This window comes from Rhinichthys klamathensis, unplaced genomic scaffold, assembly GCF_029890125.1.
Source record: "Rhinichthys klamathensis goyatoka isolate OS25496 unplaced genomic scaffold, OSU_Roscu_1.1 h1tg000570l_1, whole genome shotgun sequence".
Classification (NCBI taxonomy): Eukaryota; Metazoa; Chordata; class Actinopteri; order Cypriniformes; family Leuciscidae; genus Rhinichthys; species Rhinichthys klamathensis.
This window is the reverse complement of record NW_026607036.1, coordinates 126,448-148,178: the sequence shown is the minus strand read 5'-3', so window position 1 is coordinate 148,178 and position 21,731 is coordinate 126,448. Positions and strand designations below refer to the sequence as shown.

Here is a 21,731-nt window from a genome sequence, read left to right as displayed (position 1 = left end):
ATGGGGGTTCACAGGGCAATAACATATTTGATTAGCATTTTATCTGCCTTCTCTAAAAACTCACGACATGATCTTATAAATTTATTCACAGAATGCATAGTTTTAAAGATATCATCCTCAGATTTGAAATGAAGCATGACCACACTTTGTGGCTTCACTGTATGTTGTGGTTATAAGTTGTTATACTACATTCACATAATATTTTTATACATTTAAAAAATATATTTTTAATATTTTTGGTTTTTATGTTTGGGCTTATATATCTCCATATCATATAACAGTCTGAGTAATTCCGAGTCTTGAGTAGAAAATAGAAATTGGAATAGAAAAAAGCCTCAAGGTTTCCTTTGTTTTCTGTTCCTTTGTTCACCTTTCCACAGTGATGGAACATGACAGGGTTCTCTTCGGTGTGAGTTATTAAATGATTCCTAATGTGTTTCCTGTTTGTGAAACTCCTTTCACACTGATACAATATAAAACAGTAAAAAACAGTTCTCTCATAAGTGAATCCTCATGTGGTACTTTAGGGTTACTTTATATTGGAAACACATTCCACAGTGCCCACATATAAACGGCTTCTCTCCAGTGTGAATTCTTATGTGCCTGTTAAGGATTCCTTTTCGGTTGAAACCTTTCCCACATTGTTGGCAGGTAAAAGGCCTCTCTCCAGTGTGAATTCGTATGTGGTCTTCAAAGTGTCCTTTCTGATTGAAACTTTTTTCACACTGAGGGCATGTGTAAAGCTTCTCTTCAGAGTGTGCTCTCATGTGGACTTCAAAGTGTCCTTTTTGATTGAAACTCTTTTCACACTGAGGGCACGTGTAAAGCTTCTCTTCAGAATGAACTCTCATCATGTGGACTTCAAGGTTTTCATGTTGATTAAAACTCTTTCCACATTGAAGGCATGTGTAAGGCTTTTCTCCAGTGTGAATTTTCATGTGGCTGTTAAGGCTTCCTTTTACAGTGAAACTCATTCCACACTGTTGGCAGGTGAAAAGGCTCTTTTTAGTGTGAATTCTCATGTGGCAATTAAGGTTTCCTTTTCGATTGAAACTTTTTCCACACTGATGGCAGGTGTAAGGCTTCTCTCCAGAGTGAACTTTCATGTGGTCAGCAAGGTTTCCATGTTGACTGAAACTCTTTCCACACTGTTGGCAGGTGTAAGGCTTCTCTCCAGTGTGAATTCTCACGTGCCTGTTAAGGCTTCCTTTTTGAGTAAATTTGTTTCCACACTGTTGACAGGTGTAAGGGCTCTCTCCTGTATGAATTCTCATGTGTTCTTCAAAGTGTCCTTTTAGATTAAAACTCTTTCCACACTGTGGGCATGTGTAAGGTTTTTCGCCATTGTGAATTGTCATGTGAACTTTAAGTTTCCCATGTTCATCAAAACTAAAAGATTTTACTCCAGTTATGAAATCATGATGATCCTCATGTTGATATTTTTCTTCATTTTTCTTCAGTTCTTCACTCTCTTCTTTCATGTCTAAGGTGCAAAAAGACCAAAGTTAATCCTGGTTTAATGGCACAAACCAATAGACATAAACATTTAGACATGTAAAGCATCAAAACCAACATTCAACTAGATCCTATACCCATTAAGTTACTGAAATATGTTACATGTATTCTGAGAACCCCTTCTCAATATTACTAACTTTTCACTTTCTTCAGGGCAAATCCCAAAATCTTTCAAGCTGGCAGTTAAACCCTTAAAAAAGTTTGACCCAGGAGAGCTGATTAATTATAGACTCATCTCTATCTCCCATTTACTACATCTTCTAGGGTTTAAAACGCAATAACTTTAAAGGGAAAAGAAAACAGAACAAACTCCCTGCTCAACCATCAGACCAAAAACTCATCACACAGTAATTCCATGTAATGATTTATTAAAAGATAACACCATTTTTGTCAGAGAGGAAGCAGCAAATGTTGGTTATAAGTTCTGAATGATCCACCGTGTTGGTCCAAACATCGCGGGAGTTACAATTCCCCGATCGACTGAACCTAAAAGCAAAACATTTGCAGCAAATGCTTAATACCAAATTCAGCAACACCTCAGACAGCCAGAATATATTCACAACATTCTCCTATTCCGCCCCCCTCCACCTCTTCTCTGACTGCTGAGAATTTTGCCAGCTAATTCACCAACGATGTGGCAACCACCACTTACCCACAGCCAACCATCATCCACACTCATTCCACTCTTCTCTTCCTTCTCTCCCCTCACAGAGAACAAGTTCTCCAAAGTTTCACTGAGATTACTAACTGCTCTGACTCATATCATCAACATATTCCACACTACTGTCAAATTTCCCACCACATTTAAGGAGGCATGGGTAACCCCACTGCTCAAAAAAACAACACTCAACCCTAAACAAGTGTCTGGTGGCTCAACAGTGCCTGGTGGCTCGAGAACGCAAACCTTGAAATAGGTTCCAAGGTGCAAGCCTTGAATTTTTTTGAAAAAAGGTTATCTCCGTGCAAACTTCAAAAACGCTGACAGTGTGCACATGCTTATTACGTGTTTAGTCTGTAGCACATGTGTCAAACTCAAGGCCCGCGGGCCCGCCCTGTCATTTTATGTGGCCCGCGCGAGCTCAAAATGCATATGATTGTCTTAAAATAAAGTATGCTTACAGTGTACATTGACCAAAAACTACATCTCCCACAATGCATGTCGATTTTGTAACCCACGAAATGACGGCATCGTGCCGCTAGATAGCAGTGTTTCCAAATCGGCGCGCGCAGTGGAGTTGAGAAAGAGCTATAAACAACCCAAATTTAAAATGTATAAACTAAAATGTCCAAAAAGAGAAAAATTGATGCAGAGGGGAGGCAATTTAAAGAATGATGGGAAAGTGAATACATGTTTGTACTTCAAGGAGAAAAACCGGTATGTCTTCTGTGTGGCGAGGCAGTGTCGGTGATGAAGGAATACAATTTACGTCGGCATTTTGACACCAAACACGGAGCGAAGTATGCTAACTCTAGTCTCCAAGAAAAAAATCAAATTGTTCAAGAATTGAAAGGCAGACTGCAATGGCAGCAAAATATGTTCACAAAAGCCACAGTACAAAATGATGCAGCCGTGAAAGCTAGCTTTATTGTGGCTGAAGAAATAGCCCGTGTTTCCAAGTGTTTTTCAGAGAGAGCATTTTTGAAGAGGAGTATGCTAAAGGTATGTGAGCAGGTGTGCCCCGACCAGATACAGAATTTAAAAAATTTCAGTTTGTCAAGAAACACCATCGTAGACCGAGTTAAGGAACTGGCAGGCAATCTGACAACACAGCTGGCCGAAGAGACACGCAGTTACCAGACTTTTTCATTAGCTGTTTATGAAAGTACAGACAATACGGATACAGCGCAACTATCCATTTTTATAAGAGGCGTGAAGGCAGACTTCACTATCTTTAGAATTAAAGATTCCTTGTTACATCTGAAATTGGTGTTTTTTTATGTGTTTTAATGAATTATAAGTTTAAAGGGCATAACAAAGAATAGCTATATTATAATTGTCAATACAAGGCATAATTAATACATTAAAATATTTCTATAATGCATTATATATAAAGACTTTAAGAAAATTGTTACCAGAAATTTAAATAATAAATGATTCAAGTATTTAAAGGAGCTGTATGTAAGAAATGTATTTCAATTAATCATAAAATGGCCCTTATGTGTCTCTAGACATTAATAAATCATGTTCATTTCAAATACTTAAATCACTGACAACAATAGTACGGCCACGATATTGTCATTTAAAAAGTGAAGTTGCAGCCCTCAACTGATGTTGATGTTGTCATCTTGTGTTTTGGCCTGAAGCCCCACCCTCCACCTATCTACCAATCACGAAGTCAGTAGTGTTTCGGCATCCGGGTTGCCAGCTCTGCTCTAGTTGAAAGCTCCTTGTAGCAGCCTACTTTCCTGCTGGATCCAGCAGCCTATCTGGCAACCTCGAGTCAGGGGGGAGGGGGAGGGGATACACTGCTCTACAGTAATTTGAAAGTGATTGCAGTACCAGTTTTGGCCACAATCTTACATACAGCTCCTTTAAGCAACACATCATTATAATGTGCTATATGAATAATGGATATTCATTTTGATATTTACTTAAAAATGTTCTTTGAGTATTTTTTGAAATAGAAAAAATATTTCAAAATGCTGCTGCAGATTTTTATCTATAACGATCCATTTATAATGTCTCAGAAAAATATTAAGTTTCATATTTTAATATAAAAACAAGTTTTGTAAATTAAATTGTACTGAAGCAAACCCTGAGGTTTCTTGGACCCTGGTTTGAAAACATCTGATTTTGTATTAGTTGAACTGGACCATTGTACACCACAACTATGGTGAACAGCAGGGTGTTGACGAGACGGCCAAAGATGCCACAACACAAACTGAAGATTTCAGCTACTCCATGCTTCAAAGTGATGCCAATTCATTCCTCTACACTGGAGTCTCACTGGAAACCTTCAACTCTCTTGTTTCCACCTTAGATGGATTTGCTGAAAGGGCTTTTGTTTTGTCAGTGCGTGATCAGATACTAATGACACTGATAAAATTGAAATTAAATCGTGTTCTGGGTGACCTTGGTAGGCAGTTAAATGTATCTCAGAGTGTTGCCAGTAAGGTTATCTCATTTTGGATTGATAAAATGGAGCAGGTCCTGCGCCCTCTTATTATCTGGCTCCCAAAAGAAACCATTAAGGCCACTATGCCAACTGCATTCAAGAAGTGTTTTCCCAACACCACCTGTGTCATTGACTGCAGCGAAAGTTTGTTACAGGCGAAAAATCTTGACTCTAGAGGGGAGTCCTACAGCCATTACTACTCACACAACACAATCAAATACCTTGTTGCTGTTGCCCCATGTGGCTTAATCATGTTTATCTCAACTGGATATGGAGGACGTGCCAGTGACAAATATATCACTACGAACTCTGGTATCTTGGACTATTTAAAGCCTGGAGACAAAGTCATGGCAGATCATGGGTTCTTGATTCGTGATTTACTGTTTGAAAAAAGGGTCAAATTGGTTCTGCCTGCTTTCACTATAGGGGGTGCTCAGCTAACTGAGGAACAAGTCACAGCAACTCGCAGGATTGCAAATGTTCGGATTCATGTTGAGAGGGCAATCAGGCGACTTAAAGTATACAAGATATTGTCTCAAGTGATACCAATAAACATGACCCCCAAAATCCTCAGAATCTGTGCGGCCCTCGCCAACTTAAGGGGTGATTTCATCCGTGAGTGATAAGTGACAGCGGTGATGTTCTGATGTTGTAGTTGCATCTGCGCGCAGATACACACACACACACACTTTAAACATCTACATAAATTGCTCCTGTATATTTCATATTGACACTCGCTGCCTTTTGTAAATTTTTACTGTTTATATTTACTCTTTGTATGAAACTTGTTGTTATTCTTTGTGTACAATAGATTTTAACAGATTTGCATACAATTTTAAATGAACAACATGCTGTATTTGTAAATATTCACTTAAGTACAACAATACTTTAAATGCAAGGAATAGATTGTGTAAAAAAATGAGTTTTCATACTGTTAACAGCAGCAGCACAACACAGTTGTTTTGTGATTTGAATAAAATGTTTCTTAAGGATATTTTCTATTAATTCATTATGCTCATGTATCTGTTTTGCAGTTTCAGTCGCTGACCAACAAATTCATTCACAAGCTGGGGCAACATTGTTGAGAAATAAAATCTCTTCAGATGTCCTACTCTCTCCAGAACATAGGGCTCATCAAATTGTACAGTGAGCATAACTGTCATTAGGGCTCCAGATAAACAATTTGGCCATCTTCAGACCGGCACAAAACATGCCTAATTGTACCTGCATGTAATATCCTCGGCTACCTGTTTTCTGAAGTTGTGGTACTCCATCTACTAGTTTGACATCACTGCAGTTATGGTCAAGTTGATCCAAGAGGGTAGAATGGAGTTTACTCGGGGCAGGACATTTTATTTTGAGTAGGACAATTACCCCATCTGGGCTGGCTGACAACCATGGCTCTATGACACTAACAATGATGGCCCTTTGTGTAATACTCATGCCTTGCTCTCGAAGTGCATTGCCAGCAACCACATAATTTTCCTTACCATAATTTGTAGCATAGTTGCTATGAAAGGCGGGGCCGGATATAGGCATGGGCAAGGAGGGGCAATCAGGGCCGGCCCGTGGCATAGGCGGTATAGGCAAATGCTAAGGGCGCCACCACTCAATAGGGGCGCCAAAATGAGTGAACGAGTGATTTTTTTTTTTTTTTTTTTTACTAATACTATTTTAAAACCATTAATTCGAAATACTACAAAATAAAGCAAAACAACTCCACAAAAACTTAACTAAGTCCCCCGACTCGGGTCCAGCGCATCAATCCTCCCCCGCTCAGCGAGTGCTTAAAGTGCGTCAGAAACAGAGCGCGCGCGATCAGTTTACTGTTGGTCATTTGTTGTGTAGCGTCGCCCCTCGCCGCATCCAATGTAGACAGCATTGCTTTCGTTTGAGGGCGCTTAACACACTCAAACACTCCCGTAGAAACTGGCCTGGCAGCTCGCGCCAGGTCTAGACACGGTGAAAGTTTCCTCATTGTGACGAATGGCCGAATTTTCATGACACATTTAAATTAGCATTATAGCCTGCGATAGATACAGTGCCAAAGAGAAGAGGCTACAAGGGGATAAAGACAGAGGTAAAGTGATGTAATGAATGAACAGTTTATCTAATTGCATAGTAGTAAGATACTATAATTTAATGGCAGTTATTTTTACCTTATAACTTTATGCTAACAGTAGTTCTAAGTTCTTCAGAGCCCCCAGACAATGCGATTTGTAACAATCATGTCAGTCTTTTTTAGACGCATTTACTATCACTTTTATTAATTAACGTTTTACTATACAGTTGTGCAGTTTTGAGGGGGATATATGGTATTTTAAAAAAATTATTTGCCAAAATTATTAACGATATTTATAGGCTACAGGTTTGTTATGTTTTATGTAAAATTCACATTAAAGAAGACATTTTGCAGTTTCATTCATGTTGAAAACATGAACCGTGCCATAATTTAGTGAAGGATTGCTGCCATCAACTCCCAAACAAACACTTTTGCTAGTGCTCAATGAATGAATGACATTTGGACGATGACATCACTGTTTTATCCAGAGCAAGCTATATATAAATTAGATAAATTAATATTTTTTTTACAACAAAATAAACCATCACTGAACATACTTAAGCTTGATTATGACACTATTTTCTTCTAGATCTGCTGTACAGGAGAAGCAAACTTTGTTGCATTATTTTCCTGTTATCACTGTAAAGCTGCCTTGAAATAATCTGTATTGTAGGCTAAAAGCGCTATATAAAAATAAAGGGGACTTGACATGAATGCTAGATGTAATGCTCTTGCTATATATATATATGACTAAATAATCACCAACACAATGATGGGGTGAAATGGGCTGTAATGCATGGGGCACCAGGTAAAATCTTGCCTAGGGCAGCAAATTGGTCAGGGCCGGCCCTGGGGGCAATGCCCCCCCAAATGCCGTGACTGCCCCCCCAAACGTGATGGCATGCAAAGATCCCAAATTTAAAAAAATATTTCAAGAAAAATGGTCAGAGTGAGCGCTCTCTGCTCTCTATCCCTCATTCAAAGTAGCTACTGATTGGTAGAAGCATAGGGAGGGCGTGGCCGCTTCACCGGCTTGTGGTGAACCTGCTAAGCTTCACGTCTCAGTCAATCACTGCAGAGCGGAGCACGGAGACACACTGTCGTCAGCTGAGCTCAGCCCCTGTTTTGAGTTTCCTTCACCGTCAGTCACTGAAATTATTTGGTTACTCTTTCTGTAAGTGTGTTCTCATTCCCTCCATATCTCTCTATCGCTTTCTCTTGTAATTTGCACCGAGTGACGAGTCGAGTATGCGCCGATTTCTGGTTGCTAAAGCTAGCACTGGCAGCAGCAACGAGGCTGCTAGGGCATTAGCTGCAGCAGAGACCGAATCCCCCGTCGTTCCCAGCCCATCCGTGGCTGTTGCGGATGAATACAACATAGGCTTAAACACTGAAGCACCGTCACAACCCATAGCTCTGGTTTTCCCCAAACGTAATTTTGGCAAGAGCTCCCGCTCATTCTGCCCAGGTTGGTATCGTGGGAGACCATGGCTCGAATATTCAGCAAAGCTTGATGCGTGCTTTTGTTTCCCGTGTCAGAAATTTGGGGGGAACAATGATAGGGATTTGGTTTTCACAAAACAAGGATTTACTAATTGGAAAACTGCATTGGAAAAGGACAAGGGACTCTCAAAGCACGCATCAAGTCAATGCCACATAAAAAATGCAAAAGCCTGGTCTGAAATGTCCCAAAGAGAGGCCACAGGGGAGACCATTTGTAATTTAATAGGGCCCACACAAATGGAAAAAAATAGGTATTATATTAAAACAATTGGAGAAGTAGTTCAGTTCCTAGCAGTAAATGAACTTCCACTTCGTGGCAGTGTGGAAAGTTCAAATGATGATGATTTCTCTGCAGGACTGTTCTTAAAAATGGTTTACTACACACTAGCAAAGGACCCCAAATTTAATGAAATTAACAAACACATCCCACCAAATGCAAAATACACCTCTCACAACATACAAAATGAAATTATTGAAACACTGGCCAAAATGGTATTAAATCATATAAAAGGTAATTATGACAAAGCAGATTATGCTGGGTTTTCCATCAAAAGTGACGGAACAAGGGACAGATGTAATGTGGAGAATCTGTCAATCATGGTTAGATTTGTCTGTAAAGGCATTCCAGAGGAACACCTGATTGGCCTGCTTGATCTCAGTCAGTTAAATGCTGAATTTATTACCACACAAATTCTTGAGCATCTTTCTGACTCTATAGTGCAGCTGAAATTATCAGTCAGTGCTATGATGGAGCTTCTGTCATGAGTGGGGTTCAGGCCTTATTGCAAAAGAAGGTAGGGAAGGATATTCCTTATCCACTGTTATAACCACCAGCTGCACTTGGCCGTGGTCCATGCAATGCAAGGAGAGCCGTGAGCAAAAATCTTTTTTGATCTATCAGGATCACTGCACTCTTTTTCACCGTCATTATGTGTCACAGAACTATAATGTTCCCTCCCCTAAACGACTGTAGGAGATCAGGTGGACAAGCCACCATGATGTGACCAAGTGTCTTGTGGAGAATCAGGATGCTATTCTGAGTATCCTGTCAGAGGTCAGGACAGAGCCGCTGCTGTTGATATCTGTACAGAGGCATCAGGGCTGTTGATGATGTTAAGGAGGCATCATTTCTTTGAAATAGGAAAATTCCTCCTTAAAGTTCTGGGTTCCTTGAAGTCTGCAAATGCTATGCTGCAGGCCCATTCTGTTGACCTGTGCTGTGCTTCAGAAGTAGTCAGTGCATCTCTGCAGGCACTGAAGCAGATGAGAGATGAGGAGAGTGAGACATTAACCAGCATGCCTGCACCAGCTGCTAAAAGAAGAAAGAACAATGAGCTCACTGCTCGTAGGTAGCATTGTTACGTCCACTGTTGGCCATGCAGAAGACTCCATGACTCCTAGCCAGGCTCTGAAGAGAGCTCTTCTCAACATTTTGGACATCGCCATTGTAGAGATGGAGACAAGATTCTCCAAAAGCAATCTGGATCTCATGAAAGCAGTTAATTGCCTTCAACCACAATCTCCCTCTTTTCTGGATGTTGCCATGTTAAGTCCTCTGCAAAAAATGGCAAAAAGTGACAGTGACAAACTTTCCAATGAGATTCTTGTCGCAAAAATAATGTTGGAAAAAGAATTCAAAAAGACTAATGATGATGGGAACGTAGAGTTTGTAGACCTCTCCACCATTTGCACATATCTACACGGGTATAAGAATGCCTTTCCTCAGCTCCATCGCATGTATGTGACCTCACTTGTGATTGGAATATCATCTGCATCATGCGAGAGCTCTTTCTCCACTTTGTCTCGTGTTCTTACCCCCTTCCGCCGCACTATGCTACATGAGAGAAAAAGAAATTTAGTTATTCTGGCTCACGAGAAGGCCATAACAACAGGTCTAGATATGGACGCATTTGTTAGGACTTTTGCACAGAAAAGCAGACGACTGATGCTATAATGACTGATATAAGCCATGCTGTGTACAGAGCTAAAAATTAAAAATAAAAAAATCAAAAAAAGATTGAAATAAAAAACGAAAGGACAGACAGACAGGAAGACAAACAGACAGACAGACGGATAAAATAAAAAAATAAAAAAAGATACATGCAGCCTCAACAGGGCACAAGCCAGTGTCCTATTTGTGCCGGTCCCAAGCCCGGGTAAATGCAGAGGGTAGTGTCAGGAAGGGCATCCAACATTAAACCTATAAGACAAATCAAATGGATCAAAGGAGCTGATAGATTAGAGCTGGGCGACATAGGATTTTTTCATTTCACAATATATTTTTTCATTTCTGGCCATATCGATATATATCACAATATAAATCAAATCACTATATTTGTCAAATTTAAATGTTCCGTTAAATGACTTGCCCCCCTGATATTCTACCTGCACCCCCTAGTGGGGCTGGCTGAATCCAGCCCTGATGAAAGGAGGGGTAGAGGTGCTCTGCCATAAACTTATCAGGATTGATGGATGCTCTAGAAGGAACCTTTTTTAGCTGAACTTGCAGTTATTCTCAATTTTCTTGCATTGTGCCACAAATCAGAAGAACTCTGCTCCCTTGTTTCAGATTCTAAAGTAGTGCACTGCTAACTTGAACATACAACTCATAGAAACTTTTACATGTTTCACATGTGAGATCAGAAACGGCATGGGTTTGATGGGGTCTTAAAAATCTTGCATCTACTGCAGTATTTGCAAGGCTACAGGGTTGCACCTCTGGTTTTACACTGTAACACTTGCCCAATAGACTGTTTTATAACAGGAAAAGTGGCTTTGTTGGGTCTTTGTCTACATTATTTATAAATTCTGCATGTGACATATATTGTGGGGTGTTTGGTAGTGGCTGAGCACCTGACATACTAATGCTAAATCCTGTGCTGGCTGAAGTTTATGTCCCTCAATCGTTTTGGTTCAAGGTTCCTGACTGTCCCTGCATTCCACCTGCGCTGCTCATCTGTACATGCAAGCCCTGTCTTCCCAGTAGTAACTGCATTCTCAACCTGTAATGAGCACATGCACCTAATACGGTTACCAGAGTCTGATCTATATCCTTTTTTATTTTATTTTTTATTTTTTATTAGGGACCATGTACAATCTATAACATAAATGTTGCCATTTGATGCATTGTACCAGAGTTAGCCATAGGCTATATTACATCTGCAGTCAAGTGACTGGTACTTTCTCTAGGATCTTACAAATGGAAAGTTTTTGTCGCAATATCGAGTTCTTCTAAGCTATCTGGGATGCTGATGAGATGAAACTGATCAGGGATATTATTAATAAAGCAATCTTTATTGGCAGAAGTGATAGGTCTAACATATTTGTAACATGGAGTCGGCTTTGCAGCCTTGGCTAAACGAACTATACACAACCATACCGGCGTGAATACTTCGACTTCCAAACAGATGGAAATGGATAAATACTCTAAGTGTTCCGATCCAATCTGACTTGTAATGCTGCCCGAATCATACACTGTTCCTTCGTTGGCCAGAGGAGAACTGGCCTCCGACTGAGTCTGGGTTAATATTCAACAATATTATTGATCTGCCTTACTTAAGGTGGACGTTGACGCAATTTTCTTCTAGAAACAAACTTTGTTGTATTATTTTCATGTTATCACTGTGAACCTGCTTTGATACAATCTGTATTGTAAAAAGCACTATATAAATAAAGGTGACTTGAAAACTCTAGATAATGATCTGAGATGTCATCGCTCTGCTGCAGAATTTCAATGGCATCAACATTGATTCCATGTGATAATATTAGATCTAGAGTATGATTACGACAACAAGTAGGTCCTGACACGTTATCTAACTCCAATAGAGTTCAGAATGTCTTTAAATACCAATCTTAATGCATCTTTTTTGTTATCTACATGTATATTAAAATCACCAACAATTAGGACTTCATCTGCAGCCAGTACTAACTCTGATAGAAAATCAGCAAATTATTTGATAAAGTCTGTGTATGGTGCCCTGGTGGCCTGTAGGCTACACAGTAGCCAGCACAAATCTCAAACGTGATTTATCGTTTACACTATGTTACAAGAACAGCCTTTTTCCATCTTAGAAACATTGCTAAATTACGTAACATGCTATCTGTTTCTGATGCAGAAAAGTTAGTTCATGCATTCATGACCTCGAGACTAGATTACTGTAATGCTTTATTAGCTGGTTGTCCTGCATCCTCAATAAACAAGCTACAGTTAGTGCAAAATGCAGCCGCTAGAGTTCTTACTAGGTCAAGAAAATATGATCATATAACACCGATTTTATCATCTCTACACTGGTTACCTATCAAGTTCCGTATCAATTACAAAGTACTATTACTGACCTATAAAGCCCTAAATGGTTTAGCTCCTGTGTATTTAATGGACCTTCTATCGCCCTACAATCCAAAACGTTCTTTAAGAACACTAAATTCGAGGCTTCTAGTCATTCCTAGGATATCTAAGTCCACTAAAGAAGGGAGGGCGTTCTCACATTTAGCTCCTAAACTCTGGAATAGCCTTCCTGATATTGTTCGAGGCTCTGACTCGCTGTCCCAGTTTAAAACTAGATTAAAGACGCATCTCTTTAGCCAAGCATTTACATAATGCTTACCTTTTATAATACTGCTGAATCAGATCAAATGCATTTAATACTATAAAACTTGAAGAGACTGTTATCTGTATAGGTTGCATAGTATTTACAGTCATTACGTTCCTGTGTATATTGCGTGAATGACGGGTGGTTGGGCAGATATTGTGTTGCGGTAGGTGGTATGCCATACGGAACCGTTGTCCACTGAAACTGCCTATTCACGCACCAGTGGGGCTCGACAGCCTTAGTCAACGGGTTGGCGCGTATGGTTGGGTTGCGGAGAGATTGTGAGATTGTGGTTAGGTCTCAGCAGCAGGAGGGACGTAGAGGTCAGTAAGCTGGGCTGAGTTGAGTGGGGGACGGAGGGGGGTGATTTTGGGACGCAAGAGTCACTGTCTTCATGTTTTATCATTTACGACTGTGCTATGGAAATCATCATTATGAACAGCAGCTACGCTAATTATTTTCCCTTTGCTTTTCTGCTGTTATCTCGGGACGCGAGTCCCGAGAAAATGGCGTTCGTCAGCTCCAGTTTGTATCCAGCCTCTCACGGAGACTTCAGATGCTCCAATCACAAAGCCTGTGAAGTGACGACTCAACACGGGCGATATGGACTGTCTATGGTGGACGGCACTGATCCTCAACTACTCGTCTTAAGACCGGCGTGATTACTTGGACTTCCAAAAAATACTCTAAATGTTCCGATCGAATCTGACTTGTAATTCTGCCCGAATCATGCACTGTTCCTTCGTTGGCTAGAGGAGAACTGGCCCCCCGACTGAGTCTGGTTTCTCCCAAGGTTTTTTTCTCCATTCTGTCACCTGATGGAGTTTTGGTTCCTTGCCACTGTTGCCCTGGCTTTTGGCTTGCTTAGTTGGGGACATTTAACATTTAATATTCAATAATATTACTGATCTGCCAATTTCTTTTAGAAACAAACTTTGTTATATTGTTTTCATGTTATCACTGTGAAGCGCTTTGATACAATCTGTATTGTAAAAAGCGCTATATAAATAAAGGTGACTTGACTTGAATTGACTTGACACTATATATTTTTACATTAAGCACCAACACTTCAAAAGAATTATATTTGAAACAAGACTTCACAGTAATTCTGGAGATATTACTATAAATTACAGCAACACCTCCCCCTTTGCCTTTCAGATGAGGCTCATGTTTATAACAGTAGTCTTGGAGGGTGGACTCATTTAAAGTAATGTAATTGTCTGGTTTTAGCCAGGTTTCTGTCATACACAGCACATAGTTTGTGGTAAGGTTCAAATGTTGAGGAAGGAAGAAGACAGGGGTCGGCGTGACTGGGACTCTCGTTTATTAAATAAATAAACAAAGCAAAAGGAGGCGCGTAGTAGCGCATTCACCATGCCACAGCGTGACACAAAACAATCGCGGCAAAACACACAAAACAGCTTTCAGGCAGGTATTCTTTCAGACAGGCAGCCGTTCGCGAGGTCCCAGTCCAACTCTCTCGTTCCCACCGGCTTATATGCGGTCTCTCCACGCCAATTACTGCAATCAGACACAGGTGTTCATCATCTGCACTTGACCAGTGATGGGAATAATGGCGTTATAAATAACGCCGTTACTAACGGCATTACTTTTTCCAGTAACGAGTAATCTAATTGATTACTCTTCTCATCCTAATAACGCAGTTACTGGCAAAAAATGCGGCGCGTTACTATAACTGATGAAGCTGTTTTTTTTTTTCATCAGACCAACTAGATCTCTGAGCGAAAGGCAAATACTTTTTTTACTGTTCTTCCTTGGTTAGTGGGCAGAGCACGAGCCAAGCGCATAAATGCTGACGATTGGCTGAGGTAGAGTAAAATGTTATTGTAAGCCAATCAGAGGTAGAGTTGGGCGGGTGTTCGAAAGCATGCATAGTAGTGATGGGTATTCGGTTCTTTTGACTCAGCTCACTGAAAAGAGCCGGCTCTTTTGGCTCACAAGCGGCTCTTTAAATGACTTTGACTATAATATTTCAATTTTTATTACATAATTATTTAATTTCTATAGGCTAAATTTGTAAAAAAATAGAGTCGGCTCTTCAGATATGCGAGCCAGCTCCCGACGTTCACCTAAAAGAGCCGGCTCTTAGAGTCGAATCGCGAATGACCCATCAAAAGCTCATTCGCGAACGAGTCGATCCATCATCACTAACGCTCATTCGCGAACGAGTCGATCCATCATCACTAACGCTCATTCGCGAACGACCCATCATCACTAACGGCTAACGTTTATGAATTGCGAACGACCCATCATAACGCATAGTCGGTTAGGACAGGACACACAAGGAACAACACAAGCCAACGAGAGTCAACGAGAGACAGGTCAACGAGAGACAGGTATGGCGACGAGCCCAAATAATCCAAAAGTAGCCTTCTCTAAATGCAAGTATAGACATTACCTTTTCCTTCAAGGAATTAAAGGAACGAATGTAATCGTGAAATGCACATTATGCCCTGGGCAAAAGTGCCTATTAAGTGTCCATTTCATTATAATATTCAGATTTATCATAAATAATTAAACATGCACATGTATTTTAAGTTCCGAGGTGTAGAGGTGGGGTCACATTTGAGCATTTAAAATGTAATTTTACTTGAAAGTAATGCAATAGTTACTTTCTTAAGTAACTAGTTACTTTTAAAATTTGTAACTGAGTAACTAATTTAGTTACTTTTTGGAAGAATTAACTAGTAACTGTAACTAATTACTTTTTAAAAGTAACTTGCCCAACACTGCACTTGACCTACTTACTCACTGCACGGCTCTCGCCTCTCTCTCCCGCTACAGACTTCGCAAAATCACGTCCGCTCGCCACAAGGTTATAATCTGTAATCATATCATTAACAATTGCTTTTGAAGGAAGGTATCGAATATTCAGCAACCCAAGCTTTATCATTTGTTCATCTGTATTATGTTTGGGAGTTTTTTGTATTTCCTAATTCGGGGAAAAGACACAGTCTCTATATGATGATATCTAGGTGAAAGAGCCTACCGGTATGTGATGGGATTTATCTGACCTCAGTGAACAGACTGACATCTGTTCAGGAAGAACAGCTCGTTCCGTACGTCATACTTCATTACGCTATGTCCATGTCACTGCACATGCGCAGTCCTTTCAGTTTCGATTTTCAATCCGATGAAGTGTTAACATGTTCTCTGAATTGGATTAGAAAAGGAATAAACCACCCCTTTCAATCCAATCGAAATTTCATTCGGATTGAGCTCAATCGGATCGGTTAAAGTGTTTACATGAAGGCTTTTCAGTCCGATTGAGCAGTCAATACGATTACTAACGGATTATTTGGTTGCATGTAAACAGCCACTGTTTCTTCAGATCTCTTAGGCCCTGTTTACACGAGAACGCTCGCGGATGAAAACGTAAAAATATGTTATCGGATGTGCCTTTCGTTTACATGGCGACGGCGTTTTTGGGGCTTAAAAAAAACGTTTTTGCATACAACCTTCACTTTCTAGCAGATTTCGAAATCTTAAAAACGCTCCACCGTCGCGTTTCCGTCTAAAGGGTAAAAACGCAAAAGTCTGCTAGAAAGTGAAGGTTGTATGCAGACGCGCGGACTTGGTGTTGTTGTGTGGCAGTGCTTCACATTGCCACCTAGCCACCTGGAGTGCATACTACATCGAATTTCACACACTTTTGCGTCACCATATGCACGCGGATTTCCCAGCCATAACGCTCGTCTAAACGCAGAATAAAACGCCACTTTTGCGTTTTCTCTTTACATCGTTTCCGTGTAAACATAGCCTTATATGGTTTGGTCTCTGCAGCACACTCAATGATGAGCATCAGCTGTGGCCAATTAGCGACTGCTAAGCAAGCAGAGTGAGAGAGTGACAGAGAAAGGGGAAAAAACACATGGCTACATAAACAAACCTTAAACATTAATACCTTACGGCCTCAGGACGTAACACCAGACATCCTTTTTGTGTCAAAATATTTGTGATTAATTAGCTCTCTGATTTTCTCTCACATAATCTCACTCTCACTTGGGCATCACATGTATAGTAGTTTGGCGGCTTCAGTCACAAGCAGATCTTGCAATATTTCATGGAAAGGAGAGAGTCTGTAGCCTCGTGAGACCATCCTGATCTCGCGAGCTTTCAAGGTTTCACTCGCAGATCAGTCTGGATACTTTCCGTTAAAGAAAATTTGGGAGCAGTTCACCAAACGAACGTCCAATCAGCGTTGGCTTTGAGGCGGGTTGAGGTGTGACGCAACGAGAAGCGCGTCAGTTCAGTCTAAAGAACATGTCGGCTTCAGCGGATGAAACTAGCATCAGCGTGGCTATCGAGCAAGTTTTATCGGAATTACAGAGTATTTCTTCACTGAAAGAAGAGCAAAAAACTGCTCTGGAGGCTTTTCTCAGAGGAAAAGATACGCTCTGTTAGTACGTCATATATTGGTTGATTTGGCCCGTCTATCACCAACATAGGCCAATCAGCTAACCAGTATTTTCGCCCCTTACCAAAACTACTTCAACGGAAGGTTTCCAGATGGATATGCGGAGCAAATCCATCTGGCGGAGTCAGGTTAGAGAGTCTGAGTCACATCAGCTAATCACTGGGCTGCTTCAAGGTTCTGAGCTTGGTCCTCTTCACTTCTTCATTTACACATCCTCACTGGGCATGATCATAAAGCCACATGGCTTCTCCTGCAGCTATGCACATGATTCAAAGCTCTATTAGTCATTTAAACCTGATGATCTCACTGTCTCTGATCGTATTTCTGCCTGCTTTTCGGACTTCTCTGCTTGGATGAAGGACGTCATATCCAACTCAACCTTGTAAAGATGGAGCTCCTTGTAATCCCTGCAAAACTACCTCTACTAGTCAGTTGAACACATCACTGTTCAACTAGGGTCTACAGCACTAATGCAACCCAGGATAGCAAGTAACCTAAGCGCTGTGTTAGATGACCAACTGAACTCTCCACCTGCATTTTAACAACACCCCAGTGAAGTAGGTGTGCTTGAGTGGTAAGCCTTCCAGCAAGTGTGACTAAGCCTCTGCAGATGATCCAGAACACAGCAGCACATCTGGTCTTCAATCAGCCAAAGAGAACCCACATCCTGATCTCACCCCGCTGGCTCCCAGTTGCAGCCAGAATTACATTTAAGGTTTTGACACTGGCTTTCAGGACTGCACCTCAATTCATTCCTACAAGTATATAGTGAAGGGTTGGTCAAAATCCCTTGCCTCTTCAAATACATATATAATCATATATCATTTTGAATGGTTATATACTTCCTTTATAAAAATCAATAATCAAATATATTCATTATCACATAATAATTTTTATATTCTTGTGCTTGTGAAATTATATTTTCTTAAATGCATGGATGCAAGTAACCAGTTTCTTTTAGGTGCATTCCAATCTTACTTTGAGATTGCACGTAGTACACGCAGGACACGAAGGCCACGTAACCCACAAGGCCGTTTGTCTCTTTCTCTGGGATCAGTAGAAAGGTTAGAGGGTCCTAAAGGCAGCGTGGGCACATATGATTCTTCGCTGGACATATGGTCAAGCTATATTCAGCGTTACTATCAAACTTTAATTGTATTAAAATGTATTCTTTCCAGTATATTTCCTTCCTTGGGAGTAAATTGCCAGTGATCTGTTTTTCTCCCAAACAAGTGAATGTTTTAGCATTATGTTTTGGTATACTTAACTGATAATAAGGAGCTCAGACTCTCTTCAGCCTTGATGGGAGCTGTTATTTGCTAGTGTCTGTTATTTGTGTGTGTGTGTGTGTATGACATTCTATGTAGGTTCTGGACGGTCGAACCAGACACCCCGGCGCCCTTCTCTAACCCGCGAGGCCACCACAGACCTAAATCCAATGAGTGGACGACAACTATCTTTACTAATGGCGATAGGCACCCCTATCTCCTCACATGTGTTAAATTGTTTAGGCTTTCATGTTTCTTAGCCAATGAGAATCATTCAACCTGTAAGCAATGACGTAGCTTAGACCTTGGAAATGGTATAACTGCTGTGATCTTTGTAACTTTAAGCGGGGCGGCCTACGAACTCCTGTGTGAGTCTTGAAGCTGACTTCTGCTGATGAAAATGCAAACTATCTTCAGTAAAACTTTTCTTTAATTTTTTATAATTCTGACTCCGGGTCTTCATTCTTCATATCTGGTTCTGGGTCTTTGACTGTATACTCCTTACAATAGTACCAGCCAATAACCTTGTAGTGTTTATAGACGAGCCTGCATCTGTGTGGATAATAATACTACCTGTAAAGCTGCTTTAAAACTGTGTAAAGTGTGCTATACTATTTTTTTTTTACTGATTTGACATCAAACAACTAATTATTATTATTATATATTGTAATATTACTAATATATGAGCAATATAACACAAGAAGGTTGAGTGGCACAGGTAATCACAATCGTGCTGATATAGAGCCATATCATAGCACTTTAATATGTTGTTGTACTGTATACTCTCTTTATATACAGAATATACTCTCTGTATATTCTCTTTTCCAGCACTTTACACGCAGTTGCTCCATTGCGCTTAAAGAAGATTAAAGAAAATAGTCCAACACCGTGGTACAACGAGCACACCCAGGCCCTTAAGAGAGCAGCCAGAAAAATGGAGCGCAACTCGAAGAAAACTAAACTAGAGGTATTTCGGATTTCATGGAAAGAGAGCTTGATTGCTTACAGAGAGGCTTTAAAAGCTGCTAGATCTGGTTATTTTTTCAACCCTATTAGAAGAAAATAAACATAATCCTAGGTATTTATTTGAAACAGTAGCTAAACTAACGAAAAAGAAAGCTTCAACCCCAGAAGTGTCCAAGCAACACAGCAGTGATGACTTTATGAACTTCTTTACTTATAAGATTGATAATATCAGGGACAAAATTATAACTATGCAACCATCTACCACAGTATCGCATCAGGGAGAAATATTGCAGTATCGCGCTGCAGTTCATTCAATCAGTTGCAGTTCTGGCGCCTCCGTCTCAACATACTGTACAACTCGACGTACATTCACATCACATGCTAACGCAGAGGTATAGTTACACTCACGGGACACTGCAATTCACAAAAGTTAATTATTTACATGTACTTTACATGTAACATGCGCTTTTCTGAGCGCGTACACCCGAAGCACACAGGCACTAAACAGCTTAAAAACTGTTTGAAAATTCTTATTACCCTAATACTGTCAAATACTCACAAGATTTACATAAACACAGTTGGTTATGTCTAACGTGAAAGAAAACATTTGAGAGAAAATTGGGTGCGTGTGTGTCATATGCGTGTCGGTCTTAAAGTGACAGTGCCTAATCGTAACATGCTGCCGCTTGTCCATAGAGGGATAGTTCACCCCAATAATTTTAATTCTGTCATTATTTACTCACTCTAATGTTGTAACAAACCTGTATTCATTTCTTTCTTGTGCTGAACACAAAAGAAGATATTTGGAAGAATGTGGGTAACCAAACAGTTGATGGTCCCTGTTGACTTCCATAGTGGGAAATATACTATGCAAGTCACTGGGGTACATCAACTGTTTGGTTAGCCACATTCTTCAAAATAACTTTTATTTTTCAACATAAGAAAGAAACGTATTCTGGTTTAAAACAACTTGAGAGAGTAAATAATGATTTTTTTTTATTTGGGGTGGGGGACTATCCCTTTAATGTTAATAAAACAACACGACAAAGAGAAAATCACTCACTGCTCTTGACTGAGAACTTTAATACACTAGCTTTAATAAGAATCAATGTCTAATTGTTTTATTTTTATATTTGATCATTTAATTTCTGTCTTGAATGCTACCGATCAATACACCTACTGTAGCTGAAAAAAATAAAGCCTGTTTATCTAGGGTTTATGTTGCGTATATGTAATAATATGTATCTTTGTTTTTATTTTTTAATAACAAAGAAAATAAAGGTTTTTATCTTTGGCACTTTGGCTTAAATGTCTGCCATTATTTTTTTATTTTGTTTAAGGCTTTGTTTTTAAAATAGGGACATTAGTTTGGCTGTAATGCTCAGTCACTTGCAAAATAGTAAAACCAACATGAAAAAGAATTGTGATCAAATCTGAATTGTGATTTTCATGAAAAAAATCGTGATATATTTTTGCCATATCGCCCACCCCTAGTTCCATGTCAAATAAAACCACTTTAATTAAGACACTCATATTACATCCTTAAAAAAAATATATGAATTTCTGTAGAGCTGGACATTTTAATAAGGATAAGCTTTGAGAATGAAACCAACCTGTTTGTTCCTCAGTATCTTCTTGTTTCACTCTGAATGTTTCTTCAATCTTCATGTCTTCACTCTCGTCTTTAATGAATGCCATCTTTATAATAATTGTGTCACGTGGATCTCAGTCGCTTTGCTTGGACACTGTTATGATTAAGATTAGAATAATTAACAGAAAGAAAAATACATCTCAGTGTGTGTCTCAATCAGCTCTAGTTCAGTAGTTCAGTTCACTGGTAAGAGTCAGTAAGAGTACGAGTTCATGATTAGCTAAACAACAACAACAATAACAACAACAACAACAAGCACAACAAATAAAATAACAAATATTACAAACACGTTAAATTTGTTTTAATATTTTTGAATGATCTGTAGATTATATTTAATAGATTCAACAACATTTGCAGTTGGCTTGTTAAAGTTGTCATTACACGTTTGTTTTACATTTACACTCTTTTTACAAGCATCGTCAGCGCGTGGCAATTCGAATCAGTTTCTCCCATCAATAATAATAATTCGTTGCTGCCAAGTATTGATGGAAGAAATGAAACGCACCTTTTCTGTTACAAATGTATGGATGCACCTTACTCACAAAACGTTCATTAATGTTATTTATTACATTATTACAATGCTACACTCAGTAATAATACATTTCACAGCTCTCTATAAAACC

At 39.7% G+C, this 21,731-nt stretch overlaps 1 protein-coding gene across 2 annotated transcripts; it reads right to left on the bottom strand.

The window, feature by feature from the left end:
* Positions 1–262: 262 nt before the first annotated feature.
* LOC130074126 (zinc finger protein 239-like) lies at positions 263–21,184 on the bottom strand. Of its 2 annotated transcripts, none has more exons than XM_056239668.1 (2): positions 21,071–21,184; positions 263–1,483 (listed from the first exon to the last, which is right to left on the bottom strand). In XM_056239668.1, the coding sequence occupies exons 1-2, from the start codon at positions 21,153–21,155 to the stop codon at positions 498–500; spliced, it is 1,071 nt and encodes a 356-aa protein (XP_056095643.1). In that variant the 5' UTR covers positions 21,156–21,184; the 3' UTR covers positions 263–497. The 2 variants fall into 2 exon arrangements, with proteins under 2 accessions (XP_056095643.1, XP_056095644.1); XM_056239669.1 differs by having other exon boundaries at positions 263–1,474.
* Positions 21,185–21,731: the final 547 nt, after the last annotated feature.

Coding starts and splice junctions, on each gene's coding strand:
- LOC130074126 (XM_056239668.1), bottom strand. CDS start 21,155: ATGGCATTCATTAAAGACGAGAGTGAAGACATGAAGATTGAAGAAACA. Junction 1,484..21,070: donor AGATACTGAGGAACAAACAG/GTTGGTTTCATT, acceptor TTTGCACCTTAG/ACATGAAAGAAGAGAGTGAA.